General features: G+C 38.7%; 1 protein-coding gene across 1 annotated transcript; it reads left to right on the plus strand.

The window, feature by feature from the left end:
* The first annotated feature begins 1,602 nt into the window (after positions 1-1,602).
* LOC139733387 (uncharacterized) lies at positions 1,603-12,116 on the plus strand. The gene is made up of 7 exons (XM_071644216.1): positions 1,603-1,742; positions 2,636-2,730; positions 3,823-3,959; positions 6,207-6,352; positions 7,089-7,343; positions 10,582-10,665; positions 11,990-12,116. Exons 1-7 carry the CDS (start codon positions 1,613-1,615, stop codon positions 12,037-12,039), a joined length of 897 nt encoding a protein of 298 aa, XP_071500317.1. The 5' UTR covers positions 1,603-1,612; the 3' UTR covers positions 12,040-12,116.
* Positions 12,117-20,602: the final 8,486 nt, after the last annotated feature.

A 20,602-nucleotide genomic window follows, 5' to 3' on the forward strand; every position in this document is an offset into this window, starting at 1 on the left:
GAGCAAACTTTTTTTTTTCCCCCTTCTGTTGATGTCTACAATCTAATTTTTCACTAATATTTGTGCATTATACGCATTTCTTAAATGATTTCCGTCGGGAATGTGTTTTCTACGCGTAGGTTAAACGAGTTTCGAGTGTAGTAGTAAGCAGTATCTTCATGCGCAGTTGAATTTTACAGTCCCATATGTTACATTTTGCGTAACACAACACAAGCGGATACCATACACGGGAAAACATCGCGATCGACTTCAACACATACAGAGAGCTAACGACATAACGTTAGAGAAGTTCTGGTACGCGCAACGGCATGCCTGTCACGGTCGTGTGTGTTCTACAGGAAGTTGATTCGTCTTCTTTTTCTTCTGTAAACGTTAGAAGTGCATCCCCTTCATAGATAGTAGAAGATCAGCGCACTGCACTGCACTTTTCAGAATCAAGTGTAAGTAAATTTATCTGATCAGCAACATCATATATACCGACGATCTAACGTTAAGACTTAAGTAATTTATTGCCACTCTTAATCGGACAACACTCTCTGTCTGACTTGATTCCAATGTCTGATAAACACTGTGATAGTGATACCATGTACCAAGCAACGCAATGCGTTATGTCTGGCGGAGAAAATCATTTTCATTGCCATCGGATCGGCTTTTATGTGGCTCGATTAGAAAAGATAAGTCACACACAGCTTGAGAAAGATATAACAATGCATGTATAATAAATAAAGAAGGATGGAGAGAGCATGATATTCATATATTTGAGCAAAAGCGAGATTGAACAAATTGATGCCTCATGGAAAATCATGAAAGACTTGGCGCACAAAATATTTTCAATGTGATAGGGAATGTGATTCTATGCAAGGGTAACAATTATTTGGTTCCTCGTGTGCAAGGGCCCCACTCCATCCATGTGAATCATGTATTGTAATATCGATCTTTGGTTCTTCAAGAAAACTAGTGTTATTTATAGTATTAAAAAAAAAATCTTGCAGACTTGGAGATGTTCCATATTAAATAATGATTACATGAAACTTCATGAGATTCTTACTTTTCTTTCAGTGTCATGTAGGCAGACATTACAATATACCTGATATGACGTTTTTAATATGGCAGCCTCTACAAGGAAATTAATGTAAATATGATCAACTAAAGTTGGATGAATTAATGACATTAAAAGTCTTTCTAAAGCATAAATAATTGTATGAGTTTGATAGACATTAAGTCACATCTTCGACAAGGATTGGCACTACAAAGCAACATTGTCTTCAGTGGTGATCTGCTTGCATTTCATGGTGCATGAATAGATAAAAAACTTACGCATGTAAACCAGAGGAAGCATAGTATTTCTTGCAATGTTTTCAAAATGCCTACTTTGCATTTATAGTACCAGGTAACCACTTCCTCTCTGTCTCAACTCATTGTGAGGTTGGTCATAGATATTGAGAATGAGCAAACACACATACACTGCATCAAGTGTACACTTTCCTGATGCATTGTATTCATAAGTAAGTGGTTCCTGATGAGTGATAACTAATGCGACGAGGCTGTACTTTTGATGCTTGATAAATAAATACTTTTTTTTTCTTCCACCCAGGGAGCTTGAATTGGACTGATGATGGATAGAGAGGGGAGTCAGAAGGGCCACAAGCCGGCCGCTACAATCTTTGGATCGGGCACACACGAGCTTAAACTGGGCAAGAGCTTCCAACAGGAGAACAGCTGTGGATTCCATACCATCCGATGTAAGAAGAGGAAATTGTGGTTGCTAGCATGTCATGAGTACAGTTAGAGACACCTTCAATTCAGCTGTTCAGTATGCATGTATCGTCCCTTCGTATATCTAAGAAACTTTGAACAAACATGGAAATTCAAATTTTATGAAATTGGGAGTTAAGAATCTCTTCTAGAATTGTGGAGCATCTTGATGTTAGGAAATTCTCTTGGACTTTTTAAAATAATATCTCTTTACATAGTGAAAGGCTTTATACCTTGAAGCTGTACCTTGAAGGTCACACCTCGCTGTTATGGTCAGTCATAGTAGTACATTTCTGCAGATAATGTGGTGTGGCGGGTTTAAGGGGGTCCCATAGGACCCATTTAAAAACCCATTTATAATTTGCCATTCGTTATTTTCCAACTCTTTTTTCTCCAGGGAAGGGTAGCTTGGAAGATACGAGGTACTCTTTTTGTGTGACCCTTTTATGGAAACTATTTCCAGCCTGTATGTTATTTTTTCTAATTTTACTTCTCCATCTCACTTTAAGTAAATTTGTACTCCAGAATGTTAATGACTTATTCCTGTTAGACAATTGTTGTTTGGGACAATGGTTCTTTAGAAGACTGTTATCAAAATGTTTGAGAAATCAGTTCCCAATGTATAAGTACATGCATATAGGGCAATGACTTACCTGAAGTCACTACAACTGTAAAATATCATGCACAAATACCCCCTTCAACTCGTTGAGGATGAGTCCCGAGTATACTTGGGCATGTGTCTATGGGAAGTGCGTATTGTAGCAAAATCAGTCCGTCCTCAACGGGTTAAGGATTAGTTGGTATGTTCTCACTGACCAAGTGAAGGACAAATTGTAAACTCTGCCAGCATTGTGTTATTTTTGTCACTTTTCTTCTTCAGATGACTTCAAGCCGGCATCAGTCGATCACTCGCGCGAGGCCGCACTTGACGTAGGAGAGAACAGCGAAGTCAACATAACATTCCCAAACATTGAGGTGGGTAATTCTGCAGTCCCAAGCACTAGTACTTGTGTAAAAGGAATAGGGTATACTGTGTGTGCGTCCCATAAAGTGCTTTGTTTAAAAAAAAAGAAAAGCACATTCAGTGGCCTGTTTTTGCTTGTTGCTCATTGACACAGTAAGAGCTTAGCTCATGTGCGGACACAGAAAAAGTTAAGGGTAATACCACGTGTATATGCCAGCTGAAAATGGATATCCTTGAGCAAGGTATAAGGAGCTTTGCAGGAATAAACCATGGTTTATGGAAGTATGCATAGACACTTACAGTGTATTGTGTTACATTGACAAAATCCGACTACATTAAAAGGCATAAGAACTATTCATACTTGCCAACACTTTGAAATGCTAAAAGGGTAGATTTGTGAGGGAGTGAAGCGACCGAGCCCTAGTGGGGGATTTTGTTGTTGTTGTTGTTTTTCAACCTCAAAATATACCATTTGGTGCATGGACATAATATTCCAACTATTTTCGAGAGAATCAATGCACAGGGAAGGGGCAGTGCAACTTTCATTTGTTTGCTACAAAGTCAAGTGTATTAGGGTTAAAAATCGGTAGCCAGCTAAAATCAGTGAGTTTAAGCTGGGCAGTTGTCTACTGCCCAAACAGTATAGTTGGCAAGTATGATTATTTAAACTTGAGGAGATGTCCTCTTCAAGACTTTCACTCATGCTGTACAATCACAGTCTTACACTTGAAACATGATCACAAGAATGTTAGATATATTAGTCCCAAAACTAGCTTTCTGCCAGAAAAAAAGAAAAAAAAAATCACGCACATACCTGATATTAAATACTTCAGGGTGTTTAGGTCAGCTGTACAGTTGAGATTCTGGCTTCCCGTACAAGTTTATAAGTAGCCAGATCAACATGTGTGCCACATCCTAGTTAACTGAGTGAGGCATGCCTGTGTGAAACTCACAACCTTATTTAAAGACCAGTACACAATGATTACGTCACTGAAAGTCATAAAACATCACCTCAACACTCTTGGTTTCAGAATGTCAAATATTTATGCCACGTGACTACTCTATGCCAGTCAACAATCAAGCATTTTCGTTTTTCATTTCAGAATAAGGGACCAGAGAGCACTGTGTTCGGCGGGTCAAAGAAGCCGTACCAGAAGGAATGCGTGCTCATCTTTGACCACCGCACGGGGGAGTTCACACTGGAACGCCTCAGCTGTAACATCCAAGTTAAGAGGCAGAGGTATATTTGTGACTCACTGTTTAGCAATGCAGCAGAGAGGCTGGCAACCCCCTACAGGCAACTCATGTCATAACAGAGTCCTCGGGACCGGCAATATTCTTTTGTTGTATCGAAATTTCCTTAAAACCAAACTAATAAAAGTATATAAAGATATATGAATGGTAGATTTGGGACCCAAATATATTCCTGTGTTGTAACAAAAAATTTTGTTATAACTACAGAGGCTCCAACTCTCCCGTTTTCGACGGGAGATCTTCCGCGGAAACCCCATTTTTGCAAAATCTCCCGTTCTCCCACTTGAGATTTGATTTCTCCCGCCCTGGCACTGTGTCTCCCGGTGGAAAGGATTTCTTACTTATTGCTATCGTATGTTGAAAAAAATAAGCCTTAGATAGCACCAGAGAGCGTCTAGAACCCTAGGAACTTCGCGCTTCACACACATCAACTTGGAGTCTCCCGTTTGCTAGGGGTTTCAGGCGGGAGAATCTCCAGATCAGAAGGTGCTTGGGGTTGGAGTCTCTGTAACTATGATGGTTATAACGGGAGTGCGCTGTATGCGGTTAGCTCCATCTGAATTTTGGCCAGGAAGAGAATCTATGTTATTGAAATGATGGATTTGTTACATGCAATATCAAAGTGGATGGTGGAAATGTCTCATCACTGTATAATCATATCGTTTGTGATGTGATGGAGCAGGTAACAGTGTCAGATATAATTTGTTAATTTGGAATTGCTCAGATGATATGCATTGACTTTTTCCTTCTTCAGTCTATAGTTATGTTTAGACCGTGATCCCTAATTGCAAGGATAATATACAAATGATGCACAGGATAGAGTGCCACTAACGCCACAAAATAATCCTGTGCATCATTTGTTTTATAAAATGGGTCGAAAACTAACAGCATTTTTCACGTACCTTTGTGGGTCAATACCAGTCAGCTACATGTAGCACTCGTCGATGTTCGTCCCAAGCATTTACGCACGTCGCACTCAGAAATCCCGCACATATAAGTACTGTACGTATAAGAGTATATGTACGCCACACATGTTATTACACACAAGAAAGGCCGGCCGGCAGCCCAAACTAGAAGTTGTTTACAGGATTGACAGCGCGTATAGTAGCGCGCGATGCACTTGTAACAATAAAACGTTACAGACGATCGGCAATTTACCATAGGATAACACACGCAGTGCAATGGTACTAAAGTAAACTTCGCCCACGTGACTCATTTCAGCACTTCCTATTGGCTACATTCTTGAACCCATTTTATAACTATCTTTAAGGATAAGTTCGTAGTGAAGCACCACATATATAGACACTCTCATTGATAGCTAACTTGAAGTTAACTCGAAGATACTATCCATGAGATATCTCGTGGTAGGTGGTCTATCAGTGAGCTGCGGGGATCCCCACTCATAGTTTAGCATGGTGTGGACAGACCAAGAGAATAACAAATGGAGTAAAAGAAGCCTTTAGACATTTCTGTCCAGGAAATTGTTAAAACTCTTTTGTTTCCATCACCATAATGGGAACAGATTCTAGATCAGCTATTGTAATTCTCTCCATTATCACTGAAGCATATTATGCTTTGCTGTCAATGTCCTCTGAAATACAGTGACTGTGCATTTATATTGTATTGCTTTGTGAATAATCTCGCATTATGTTTGTGCAACTTGCTGGTCAGAAGTGCTAGTTAAATAGCGAAATGCCTCATTAAACTGATTTTGTGTGGGTTTTAAAAGACCATGCAATATTTCATTAATTATTCATTTCTGAGTGAAGAGCATCGGTTTTCACAGTATTCTGGTGCACAGTATATAAAGCAAAGAAATTTCACTGAATATGATTAGTGTGAAATACTTATACACTGAATGGACAATGTTAATTCGTGTTCATACTATACACATTCCTCATATGAACTGTTCTTATGTGATATTTTCTCTCTGCTAGCTATATCCATATGACTATCTCATATGTGAATTTTTGTCTGGTGTTTTTCTCTTCAATGCACATTGCCTGGCACTATGAATTCAGATTACCGTCCAAACGTATTTGTTTGTGTGTGTGTGTGTGTGTGTGTGTGTGTGTGTGTGTGTGTGTGTGTGTGTGTGTGTGTGTACACACCAGGTAGTGTTTTCTTTGTGCTTATTGCAGGCATTGGGCATTGCGAAAAGGTAAACTCAAATCCACCTGACTCTCCCCACATGTGTATTTTTTTGTTGTGTTTTCCCCAATTCTCAATGAAGGCAAGAGGGAACCAGCAAGGCCAAACTGCCACCTTCAAGACCCCTGCACAGCTCATCCAAGAGTTCACCAAACCCAAGGTCATCTTCCAAGAAAAAAGAGACCATCACTCCAACACACTCACCTGCTGCTCCCCCAGAGGTCAAAGGTCAGTCTTTCAATTTTTATTGGTGATGCTCCTCCAATGTGTGTTCACTGTTGACGAGCAGATTGGCAATCAGTCACAAACTCATGATTTAGATAGACTTGTCACACAAAGAACACTGTTTCAAGTGGATTTTCTATAAACAATAGTCTTCTCCTTTCCCCAAATTTTTTCCACTCAATTTGTTGTTGGTTTTTTTTATGCATGATTTTTGCAGAAACACTTTTAACATGTTAATCTAAATGATCTGGTGTCAATAATTTTGTTGATGTACTGTAAGGGTGCACTCTAGAGACACTGATCCCAGGTACACTTCTGAAGTAGCTGATGAAGACAATGACAACAACTTGGTCACATGCGTGTAGACTGCGGTAGTGGAATTTCACTGCTTTTAGTGAAGCATTAAATAGAATTTTACCAGCATTGGCTCAATACTGGTAAATTTACAAAGGAGAGTGATATTTTATGTTTTGATCCCCATGTGTGGTACTGGGTATTCAAAGTCTGCCTATACAAATAAGATTGTTTGAAAAAAAAAAGTCATTACAGGATGATTGACCCATGAAGGGTAATTCTGAGGTGAAAATTCTAATTGCTGAATACAGGGAGCACCAGACCCTAAAACTCATTCAGAGGGTAAAGATTTACATGTGATGTCATTGTACTACATAAGTCCAGAAACAGGCTCTAATTTGATATCAATATACAATGAATTGACCTTACTTGACCCCCTTCCCAGTTGAAAGGTCACCTGCCCCGCAGCCATCTCCTCTCGCCACATCGCAGCCCTCCCCCGCTCCGGGGAGCGTGCCCAGCGTCGCCGAGGCGGACAAGGGCGACGAGTCGTCGGACAACTACATGTCTCACAGCGACAGCGACGACGACGATAGCAGCAGTAGTAGCAGTGAGAGCAGCTCCAGTGACAATGAAGAGGAGGATGAAGAGGAGGACGAGAAGGAGGAGAGAACACGACCCTTGCATCACGGTGATCAGAGTGACGGAAGAGGTACTGTAAAAGTGTATATTTTTGCACAACTTATTTATCACGCTGAGTGAAATGAGTTTTGCATGTTTTCAATTCTGAGGAATCAAGACATCAACTACTGGAATATACATGTACACTGTATGGCAAGCAAAAAGCATGAAAATGCCAACATCAGGAAAATTTCCAGTTTTACAGTAAAGCGTTGTGCTTATAAAGGAAAAATCCCCAAAGGTGATCAAGTTTACATCCAGCAGTTACATTTAAGTCCACTGTACCTGTGATATTCACTGTGGAATCTGACAAGAATTCAGGAATTTCTTCAGATTTCAATAGGATTTCTAACAATAGGACTACTTCTTTTTATGGTGCCCCAGCAAGAATTTGAATACAGTCAAACCAGTTTTTAGTGGCCATCCAGGGGAGACAAAAAAAAAAACACCAAGTGGCTGCTGTAGACAGGGTCGTTAACCCGTTGAGGACGAGTCCTAAGTATACTCGGGCAGGTGTCTATGGGAAGTGCATGTTTTGTAAATATCAGCACGTCCTCAACGGGTTAACATGACTTTTTTTGGGGGAGAATTGTGATAGTCGTTGTGTATGGCAGGCGGCCGCTATAGACAGCAGTCGCTAGAGACAGATTTCACTGTACCAGGTACTGAAGAGGAATGACCCACCTCTTCAATCCCATTTAGTATCTCCACAAACAATTGTCATTCTTTATCTATACAAAGATGTATATGTAGTACAGTTTACCCGTAGTACTGGATGAAGAGATGATTAAAATCTGCATTGTTCTGCCCCTCTGCAGTCCCTGCCCCAAAACCTCATCAGGATCCCACGTACCTTTTGAGTAATTACATTCTCTATTCTAAGGATGATTATTGTCAAATCTGATCATGAAGCATGTGAACTGCCTCTAGCATGCCCCATGCCATCATCAAGATCAAGTAGTCCTTTTTTTTAGAGGTGGAAAAGTCAGTCACAGTACTGATTTAACCCTCAAAAGACTGGGCTATTTTGGTAGCTCGAAAGACTGGGGGGGGGGGGGGGGGGGGGCCTAAAGGGCCCCCCCTTAAGATCTCGGCCGTGGATCGCGCGATCGCCGCGGAAATGTGCACAATGGTAGTGTGTGATGTAATCTACAAATCCTATATTTAAATTTTCCAAAATAGTCTTCTTTTATTTTATTTTGATTAATTATGCTAATTTATGCGAGAAATCAGACTTTTTAATCTAAATCAATAAATAAAGCTCCAAAAGTGCTCATTTTTGGTTTAGATATTCTTTGTAGCATTCTTAGCAAATGTACTTAAAAAAAATTCGGTATCAAAATTAATTTCTTATTTATTTTATTGTTTTATGAATTTCTTATGTATTTCCTTGTTTTTCGACCTTTTGTTTTTGTTGTTTTTTTCAGCAAAATTTGTGGCAGACCCTTTTTGAAGCATAATACTACTAAAACAAATTGATTTTAGCCATTGAGAGTAAAAATAAGCATATTTATATGAACCATGTGATAAAACTCAATTTGTATTGACTTTGTACACAAAATCACATTTTTGAGCCATTTTCGGTCTCGCGTGCATGTACAAAAAGTTATGTAACTTCAGAATCATACCCCCGGGCGTCACAAATTTGGTGTCAAAATGTGCGGGAAACTCGAAAGAAAAAAGTCATAGAGCATCGCGGCGAGAGCATTGCGTGTTGCTGAGTAATCGCGCGAAATGTCGAGGGGGGGCCTTTTAGGCCCCCCCCCCCAGTCTTTTTAGGGTTAAATGTTTTTGAATGGATTGAAGTGACAATGATTTGTTGTAAATGAGTGCTGTAAAACCTGAAATGTTCTCATGCGTTTTAAGTTCGTGAATATCACAAGAGCCAAGATTCGCAAAATTAAAATGCACATGAAAGTTTGTGTCTACACTATGTGCATTGAATGCCAGTGGCAGTTTGCAAAAATTTCATGCTGCCAAAAAGGCCGCCTGCTCCAATTCATGAAGATTTCATGCCGCAAAATATCTTGCTTTGTAGTAGGTGATTGGGTGGAAGTCTTTGCATTGATCCGTCTTCTCAGGATAAAGACTTCATGAGGTGAATGTGTAGCTCTGACGTCATGATAGGCTTCAACTCTAGCCACCTTGGCTGAAAATACCACAATGGACAGTTCATGTGGCAAGTGCCAAAGTACCCATTGAGGACAAGCTGAATTTGCTGTAAAATTCGTTTCCCATGGACACCTGCCTGGGTATATTTGGGGCTTTTCTTCAACGGGTTATAATATCAATCACACAGTGGAGGACTTTTGAGAGAAAAAAAATCCAAAAAGAGTATTTAAAATAAGTGCTTCTCACTTTTGAGGACAGTCTTGTGTGTGAATGTGATGTTATTGCCAAGTTTTGCATCCATCCATCCATCCATCTATCCATCCATCCATCCATCTATCCATCCATCCATCCATCCATCCATCCATCTATCCATCCATCCATCCATCCATCTATCCATCCATCCATCCATCCATCCATCCATCCATCTATCCATCCATCCATCCATCCTTCCATCCATCCATCCATCCATCCATCCATCTATCCATCCATCCATCCATCCATCCATCCATCCATCTATCCATCCATCCATCCATCCATCCATCTATCCATCCATCCATCCATCCTTCCATCCATCCATCCATCCATCCATCCATCCATCTATCTATCTATCTCTATCTATCTATCTATCTATCCATCTATCCATCCTTCCATCCATCCATCCATCCATCCATCCATCTATCCATCCATCCATCCATCCATCCATCCATCCATCTATCCATCCATCCATCCATCCTTCCATCCATCCATCCATCCATCCATCCATCCATCCATCTATCCATCCATCCATCCATCCATCCATCCATCCATCTATCCATCCATCCATCCATTCATCCATTCATCCTTCCATCCATCTATCCATCCATCCATCCTTCCATCCATCCATCCATCCATCCATCCATCCATCTATCCATCCATCCATCCATCCATCCATCCATCCATCTATCCATCCATCCATCCATCCTTCCATCCATCCATCCATCCATCCATCCATCCATCCATCCATCTATCCATCCATCCATCCATCCATCCATCCATCTATCCATCCATCCATCCATCCATCCATCCATCTATCCATAAATCTATCCATCCATTCATCAATGACCACCACTTGTATGTTTGACTCCCAGGAGCAGCAGGAGCAGGAGCAGGAGTAGCCAGTAGACCCTCCCCAATGCAGCCCAGCCCCCAGTCCAGGCTTCACTCCGTCAGCCCACAGTTCATACAACTCAGTCAGTATAGTCTTTACACTTCTTTATGTATGGCGTTTAATCAAAACATGTGACCCTACCTCACTTATTCCACAGAAATATTGCAATGGGTGTCGTTTTCAGTACGCCTTAAAGTTTAATAAATTTTTTACCAATTTGAGCTTTATGGGTATTTTTTTTTTAACAATGTTAACTCTTTTTTAATGCAAACTCATGTTGGGAAGCATGTAATAAGTACATGTATTAAGATTTTTTGATAGATTTTAGGGGCCTATATATTTTCGTTTGGAGTGGATTTCAATATGTTCCAACAATAGGACAGTTGAAAATGTGTATGAAACCTCAACAGAAACTTCAAATGCCAGTCGGCTGTGCCTTTGATACTGTGAAAGTATCTTGAATAGCATGTGGTTAATGAATGTGCAGACTTTAAAGGTAAATCTGATAATCCAATCATGGTGGTTACCAGAGTTTTCAAGGCATGCTTGTGTGCTTTGCCGTATTTATCACTATAAGCCGAAGACTGCCAAATTGCTAACATTTTGGTCTAATACTTGATGAAAAGACGTGTATGCTATAGGTAGGGCATGTCAGATTTTCCTGTCATTATATGGGCAAGAGAAAATGTCAAGTGCAGAGAGAAGGCAGTTAGTGTGTAGGTGTATTTCACACAGTATTCAATAGACCGAATTCAGGACACAATCTTTAGCAAGCTTCAAATCTTTGATGTTAATGTTCATGATGCGCCGCCTTCCTGGTTGGATAACAGAGACTCCAACCCAAAGCACCTTCTGATCTGGAGATTCTCCCGCCTGAGACCCCTAGCAAACGGGAGACTCCAAGTTGATGTGTGCGAAGCGCGAAGTTCCTAGGGTTCTTGATGCTCTCTGGTGCTATTAAAGGCTTTTTTTTTTCAACATACAAAAGCAATAAGTAAGAAATCCTTTCCAACGGGAGACACAGAGCCAGGGCGGGAGAAATTAAATCTCAAGTGGGAGAACGGGAGATTTTGCAAAAATGGGTTTTCGGCGGGAGATCTCCCGTCGAAAACGGGAAAGTTGGAGTCTCTGGGGTAATGGAAACAGCTGTCTGGTGCATATGGAAGACACCATATTTTGCCTAATAGCATCGTATTAGCATTTACATCACCAATCTAAAGCTTGCTAATGAAACTTGCCGACAAACAGATAGTTATGTAGGTAGATGGGTAGGTAGGTATACAGGATTTAGTCAATGAAATATGATAAAACAAAATAGCAAGTACACTAACAATGCAGATTGACAAGCAGATTGTTTCAATATATACTAAGGTCAGATTTTGTTCTTTTATTTGGTTATTCCTCAGGTGAAGATCTCCAGTTGAGTGAATCAGGGAGTGACAGCGACAGTGACTGATTCCTTGGTGCCAGTTCTTCCCAAATGCTGTGCAATCTGCTGGATGATAACCCAAGCACGTGTGCCAATGTAGTCACTATAGGGTAGTGTGTTCAGCAACTCTAGGTGGTCAGAAGAATACATGGACTTAATGTGATGTTTCATTTATAGTAGGGCAGATATGTAACAAAAATTGGTCGAAATGCTCACTTCCGGCGGAAAGTATAAAATTTTGCATATAGGGGAATTTTGGGGCGCTGATTTCAAATATTGCCGGATCCAAGATATCTGATTACGGGGTCGGCGGCCATTTTGAATTCCAATATGGCCGCCGTCACAAAACAAATTCAAAGATCCCTATCTTCAGTTCTAAATGACCTGTGGCACCAAAATTTGGTACACATGAGCGTTTTGACACACTGAATTTGATGACAGATTGATTTGGAGTGTCTGACAAACATCGAATGGCCGCCATTTTGAATTCCAATATGGCCGCCTCGACGAAATATTCAAAATCCCTATCTCGATTTCTCAGTGGTGAGCGACCCTGAAATTAGGGGTAAACAAGTATTTTCACATACTGAGTCAAAATATTAACTGATGTGATGTGTCTGACAAACGCAATGCCTGCTATTTTGAATTCCAATGTGACTACGAAGACAAACATCATGACTAACATTCACGGGCATGTCAAAAAGTGCAGCAAAAAGGAAGCATAATGCACCTTTCACTGACGTCACAATGTAAATACAGCAGCGCGCACTCTATCAGTTACAAACGCGCGCTCAATCAGGTAGCCTAATTTACAAACTCGAGATAGAGATTTTCAACACTCCAACATGGCAAATATGTACAAAAATTTAAATTGGCTGCCGTGCAGCTTGTCAGACAAATCAGATAAGTTTGTTATTGAAGTCATCATATCACCATGCTTTAATATATCAAGTTCCAATGGCTAATGTCATTCAGAACTGAAGATAGGGATCTTTGACGGCGGCCATATTGGAATTCAAAATGGCGGCCGACCCCGTTGTCAGACCTCTTGGATCCGGCAATTTTTGAAATCAGCGCCTGAAAATACCCCTATATGCAAAATTTCATACTTTCCGCCAGATGTGAGCATCTTTTTCACATATCTGCCCCACTATTAGCCGCATGTGTGCATGAGTATAGTGAACAGTCTGTGTAGTTCAGAATGTATGCGAGTATGCATTCCACGCTTGCCATGCACATCAACCCGTATCGCCGACATTAGTCAGAGAAATGACTAAATCTCAGCTATAATTCGTCAGATATTCTGAGGTCTTACTTTGATGTAATCTTTTCTTTTAAATTCAGGTTTCATATCAGGTGCTGTTCTTTTCCCATCGTTGTAGAAATTGTGATACTAATGTCTGATGTACTGTGTGAACTTCATGTACTTTTTACACTTCTTTATTCTTGCAACAGAAATTATATAGAATTCATAGTGAAAAGATGACACGTAGACTATCAAATTTGTGCATGTCTTGGCTTTGTGCCCAGAATTTGGCCATCTTCGTAAAAAACTCATCTGATCTTTAATGGATTAATGGACAAAAGAAACATGAAACACAATTAGTGTTCTTGACAATCACATGTGATCAAACTTATGGAGTCAGCCAAAGTGCAGTGAACTGTTCTTTTTAAAGAACTTGTTGTTATAAAGAAAGAAAGAAAAAATTAAATGAGGTTGTATTGACAAATAATCTGCCCCAGTCAATACTGCGATCAAATCAAATGATATTGTAAGCAGCATTGCTTTATGATATAAGAGCACTGTTATTGCAAACCTTTTGTTTGAACACTGATATTTCTTGCAGCAAAGTTTAGTGTGTCTTATGTTGCTGTTTTTCAAGCTGTGGTATAACAAAACATCAATATAACAACATGATTTCACTGATCCCAAAGAATTAATTTCAGTGAGCATCGACTGTAACTTGCTTTTCATGAAACATCTGCTGTAATAAGAGTGAATATGAGCTATACCCTGTGGTACAATCATGTATATTGTAAAGATGTTATCAGTTAAAGGAAACTTGAATGAAATGGGTTTATAGATATTTTCCCAGGAATATTCTTGTGCACCAGACATAGGAAGGATGTATGCAGAGTATTAAAGCTTTATTTTGTGGGTCAATATCAGGCCGTCAAAATGTGCAACGTCAATACATAATATTCTCAATTTTGCATTGCTTCAAGATTTACAATCCAAAGTGTTAAAAAGCTATGAGATGCATTAATCAATACTTGATATGACAATTTTTTTGTGCCAATGGAAAAATTTCTTTTTCTTTTAGGCTACTGAAGAAAAAATGCTGACACAAAGAAATATATTTGTGTATTTCCTCAATTCAAAGAAATTTTACGGTCAAGAGGACATCTTAACTCTGAGTTTCCACTTTCTAGCCTATGAACTTATGATGAAATTTGTCTTGTATGTACAAAAGGTTGTACAGTACATATGATATTCAACATTAAATCTTAATGTATGCCTTACTCTTATTTCTCCCTCTTGCCTTTATGCTGTTTCATAAATGAATACATATATGGAAAAAATAACAAAAAAGCAATGCATCATTGCATAGTGAAACAAATGAAATGCCTAGAAAGCAGTAAAACCTCTGTTGATATAACAAATATAATATGCCTTGCTTTCTTTTCCCTCTTGCATGCCTTTACTGTGTACATGTTTTTCCTGAGTGATTACTGTAGCCTATCTGAATAAACACAAACACACAAACATTTCAGCGTTGAACAATGATATGTGGGAAAAATGTGGAGAAAGCAAAAGAGCTTTTTGTGCATCACAAAACGAACAAAAAGTCGCACGCAGTGATTTTGTGTGAGGACTGAAAATAGGTGAAATGGGTCAACCTAGCCAATCTTGAGTTTTTCATATTTTCTGAAAGAACAAGTCTTCTTCTACATTATGTTAAAGTTTGGGATCATAAAACAAACAGGAAACTGTGTTTTTCGCTGATTTTCTCAAACACTTTATTGTTGAACAGTGTGATTAGATGTTTCTTATAGAGTCCCCTTTTCATTTCTTAAAAACCCTGTACACACTCTTCACTTTCAATTGTAATAACTTTTGAAAGGATACTGCTACTGCTTTGAAAGTTGTCATTAATCATGGACAAACTGTGTTGATAAAGCATGACTAATTTAAGCTTAGTCTGGTAATCCCTTCACTATTATTGCTCCGCTGGTTAACACCTTGTTTTTTGTCCCATTCATGGCGCAGCTAGCGTGGCTTGGAAAAGATTAAGCGCTTGAATAGACTCTTAACTTCAGAGCCTCTTTCCTCAGTTCACTTTTTTCCAGAGTGTGTGCTTTCTTTGCAACATTTAGACAGGTTAGGAGAGTCCATGTGAATTGAGTTATACATCATTTTAAAGCTTAGAGTCTGCTCTTTCAGAATCTGCCCTTAATTAAAAATCCATGTCTGGCGACTTTTTGTTTTTTTTTGTGGTGCAGGGTCACAATCGATGTTGTTATCTCCAACTACTGTATAGCTCACTATTCCCTCCTGCATTTAATCCTAAGATTACTTTATCCCCCTTAATGTGAAGGAAAGCCAAAAAGTAATTCGAAAGTACACACTGGCCTAAAAGTGTCCACTATGGCTATAAGACACACATAGAAATGTATTATCTTGGTTCTTTATCACGTGTCTGTGTTGATTTCTCATTCCTTTCTGTATGGCTGTTCAGTTCACTTTAATAGCAAGACTGTCAGTACAGCACTCAGTAGTGACAACATTGCAGTCAGGGTTATGGCAGCAGCTTGAATACAATGTACACTGAATTTGAGTACAGTGCACTCCCATTATAATGAAGTCCTTGGGACCAGCAGTTTTCTTTCGTTACGTCGAAATTTCATTATAGCCAAACAGTGAAGTGTACAGTGTATAAAGATATATAGATGATTATTTTAGGACCTAAATTTTCACTTCGATGTAACGAGAATACTGTATGCGCTATATATTTCGCGGGGGTTTTATTTTCGCGAATTTCGCGAGTCGGGAGCTATTCGCGAAATTAACAACACGCGAAAATATTACCTTCCAAAATGAATCCCTTGCCATGATGATACGAACATTTCAGTACTAGAATACCATGTCACGGCTTACCGAACAGACCATACTGACTGAGCTTGTTTACGCAATCTAGCGCAATAGACTTTCCACTTTAAAAATGTTGAATTCTAACTTACTAGTTCGCAGAGTTTGGCAAGTCTTTTTCATGCAGTGTATAACTAGTATCATTCTTATATGCTAGTAAGTTGAAAATTCACACTTTCTTTGCCACTTCATATTTTCTCTGGTCCCCCAATCGCGAATTTAACCACTCGCGAAAATGTGTGACATCGGCAATTCGCGAAAATTTATGTACGCGAAAATTATAGCGTATACAGTAACGCTTTAACCGTGTCCAATATAACAGAAGTGCACTGTAGTTGCTCTCTGAAAGAGTTGTTATGAAGACTCTTGGTAACTATGGCAACACAATATTGTCAGTTTTCACGTCTAATATATTTCCATTGCTTTTTTTTTTCCTATTTGCTTGAATGTTAACATGCCTTAACATGCCCTATTGGTAGAATAAACATGGAAAGTCTTATGAGAGTCCAGTGATTATTCAATTTGTATGTGTATTCAATATTTCACTTTGACTTCCATCTAGTGTTAACTCTTGTATCCATACAATTCTAAATTTCAAGCATATTATTCTTGTCAATTTGTTCATGGAAAACAAATGGCCCACTATCACATGATCACATTCATTGAATTGCTGACTGGGTATAAGTGGTATCTGACAAACCCATATATTATTATCCCATGACAAGTGTGTATTAGTAAACTTAAGTCGACAAATCGTGATCGTCAGCACAATGGATATGTCCCAAAATTGTGTTTTATCTTGTTTCGTTATTTTGTTGACTTTCTTGCAAGTCAACAGATTTTCTTCAATCTGGTGTGTCCACTGACGCAAGGTTTACTGTAGCTACATACAAATGTTAGACTTTCAACACATTGTGTGATTCTTGAGTGGACTGTACACCTGACCCCTCATAGGCAGGAATTCTCAGGTAATCACAGATACAGCAAAGAAGGCTGGACGTACAAACAATATTTCTTTATTTTCCTTTCAGACTATAAAGCATTTTAAAGTCACAGTGATACAAGCTACAATGTAGCTCCGTGGTAAAACACAGTTCCCAAAAGGGCTCAAAATTCACATTCCATCAGGCATTTGCGTGCAGTGTATCAAAAGGGTCTGCAAAGAAACTTGTCTAGCTGACATGATCTGCCAGGATAATGACCTGGGTTTTTTTTTAGATAAAAAAGTGTACACTGTTTTATCATAGTACATTACTTTTATTCCAGAAGAGCCCTCCCCATTCAGTAGTAGGTAGGTAGAACATTGCATGATTATTGATTGTGCCCTACAGCCATTTTTCAACAAGCTGCATGTGATTCACTCTCATGTGGAAGATTGGTGTATACAGTATGTCCCAGAAAAAATTACAACGGGACCCTCCGCAATGATATCTTTAAAATTATAGAATCAATCTAAATACAACTACAGGGTATGAAACTATAACTCATTGCCCACATCTTACAGAAAACCCCATTCGATTTGCTTCTGTGGTCAAAGAGAAATGAGGAATTTTGTAGAGGATGTCGGGAATCTCTTCCCTCCAAGTTCTGTCTATTGTATCCACACACAAGATCATCAAAGTGCTAAACTTCGAAGAATCAGACTCACAATATGCTTTACAACAATCCACATTTCTCTGTGACCGCTTAACTAAATCGAATGGGGTTTTCCGCAAAATAGAGCTAAAATGTTACATTTTAAGACCCTGAAGTAGCATTTAGACAATTTAATCATATTGGGTGTTATCAATGCAAAAATCGGATTGTAAGGTTTTTTTTGGACATACTGTACTGCTATGGCCCGATTTGTCAATTACCATCAATCAATTACAGTGGACTCCCATAATAACGAAGTCCTCAGGACCAGCATATTTCTTGCGTGACATTGAAATCGTGTTACATTGTATAACCGTGTGAATAAAAGATATAAAACAGAGAGCCGATGATGCTGCGGCCTGAATTTTTACTTTCTTGTAACTGGAATTTCGTTATAACCGTGTTTGTAATAACAGGAGTGCACTGTATAAACCTATGTAGCAGCCACGATAGGGTATGTTCTCAGGTTACAATACTGTCGGCTAATATTTTGTATTTTATCAAAATGAAATCATGTTATCACAATATTTGAGACACAACATTTTCTCCTGCGACAATTGCTCCAATGTCTTATTTTCTCCAAGGACATATGTTAGGGTTAAGAGTTGTGACAGGGTTTTAGGTTTAGTTTGATCTGGGGATTAGGATTAGGGTTATATTTGTGGGTAGAATCTATGTTTGGTTTAGCATGCAGATATATTTGGGAATGATTGTCGCTGGAGCAAATGTCACTGAACCGACACATTTCACACACTTCTATATGCGACCATTTTAGAGCAAAAATCAACAGTTCTTGCAGTTAGTTTGTTCTGATTTCACATTAATCTTCATTGTGTGATCAAGAATATCTGGAAATATGGGGGAACCTCACTATAACAAGCTGCTTGGGAACATGACAGTTTCTCAATGTATTTGACAGCTCATTATATAATATTGTATCAGGGATGAAAAACAGAATATAAAAGGTCTGGGACCTGTAAATTGCCTGAATTATATCAGTAATTTGTCATATCTAACTTGTTAAAATGATGCTCCACTTCATGTGTATCAAACCATTTCAAAGAAAGTCTGTTGACAATTTCTCTAAGAAAACAAAAAACAATACGAAAGTCTTCACTTATTTTACAAAAACACTTTGTTTGTGTGCAATTGTGAGTGTGTCTGTGAGTCTCTTACATTCAAACAGACATATATGTATTACACATAAAGAGATTTTATGCAATATGCCAGTCACGTTTTCCTTCTGAACATAATTAACACAAAGACTGTGTAAGAAAATATTTGTGAAACACATAACACGCTTTATATTCCAGATTCCACACTTCTTTAGCATACCTTGCTATGCAATGGGACCAAATATTGCACAAAGTTATGTAAATCTTAAAAACAAAACAACACCCAAACAAACAAACAAACAAAAACACACTTTCTCAGGTGACAGGGACAAAGCCATTACTTGTGACTACAACGTACAGTAGACCTCGCCTAAGTCGACATCGCATAAGTCGACAACTCGCTTAAGTCGACACAATAAAAAAGTCCCGATTTTTGCCTTTGTTATTCCTTGAAAATTTCCTCGTCTTAGTCGACATTTATAAGTCGACAACTCGCGTAAGTCGACCTGATTTTTCAGTGCCAACTGAGCTGAAATACGTGTTAATTCCCTCGTCTAAGTCGACATGATTTTTCGCTCAAAATCTTATCGCCATTCTCTGAAAAAGAATTGTTTTCCCGCTCCGATTCGCTGCGTTTCTACTCGGTAATTCGCTAGTGTACGGCGCGGTAGCGTTCGCGCCATGCGTCCATTATGCCAGAATATAGAAAGGACTGTACACTCATTTACACTGGAGCATTACATGTAGTACCCAAGACAATTCACTTTACCCCTTTTCTCCCTCTCGTTTTTCTCAAAACGCACAAATTTTGTACACTTATATGTCCCAGTAGGTATTCATTATCCGAACATGAAGTGGGTGTTTTTGTAAATCCGAAAATTTTATATAACGTTGATGATTCCGAAGCGGTATTAAAACCAGGGCCCTTTCTAAAAAGATTTATTACAATGCAACTAATAATACAACTCAAAAAATCAAATGCAGGTGTATCAAATCACACGTAACTTTTGCATTTAAACGCAAGTGCGTTGCTGAAAAGGCTTGCGTTTGATAATCATATGAAACTAGAAAATAATTGTTACGAACCTGAAACTCAATTGCGTTTAAACGCAACTCTAAAAATCAAATGCAAGTCCATCAAATCACACGCAACGATGTATTTAAACGCAAGAGTGTTGCAGAGAAGACTTGCGGTTTTTGTACGAAACTAATAGAAACTGCGTTTAAATAAATCTCTATACATCTACGGAAGTGCGTTATTGTTGAAAAGACTTGCATTACTTTTTTCATTTCGTAAGCAAAATTAAAAATTAAACGCAACTCTGAAAATCAAATGCAAGTCCATCAAATCACATGGCACGCTGAAAAGACTTGCGTTTGATAATCACACGAAACTAGAAAATTGTAGGAACTTAACTCAATTGCGTTTAAACGTAACACTAAAAATCAAATGCAAGTCCATCAAATCGCACGGAACGCTGAAAGAATTGCGTTTGATAATCACACGAAACTAGAATTGTAGGGAACTTTTTTTAAAACTCAACTGCGTTTAAACGCAACTCTAAAAATCAAATGCAAGTCCATCATATAAACGCATCTCTAAACATCTACGGAAGTGTGTTATTGTTTAAAAGACTTGCATTATTTTTTATTTCGTAAACAAAAATACAAATTAAATGCAACTCTAAAA

Source organism: Diadema antillarum, unplaced genomic scaffold (genome assembly GCF_040938485.1).
Source record: "Diadema antillarum isolate AM-2024a unplaced genomic scaffold, OU_Dant_1.0 seq00000474_RagTag, whole genome shotgun sequence".
Taxonomy (NCBI): Eukaryota; Metazoa; Echinodermata; class Echinoidea; order Diadematoida; family Diadematidae; genus Diadema; species Diadema antillarum.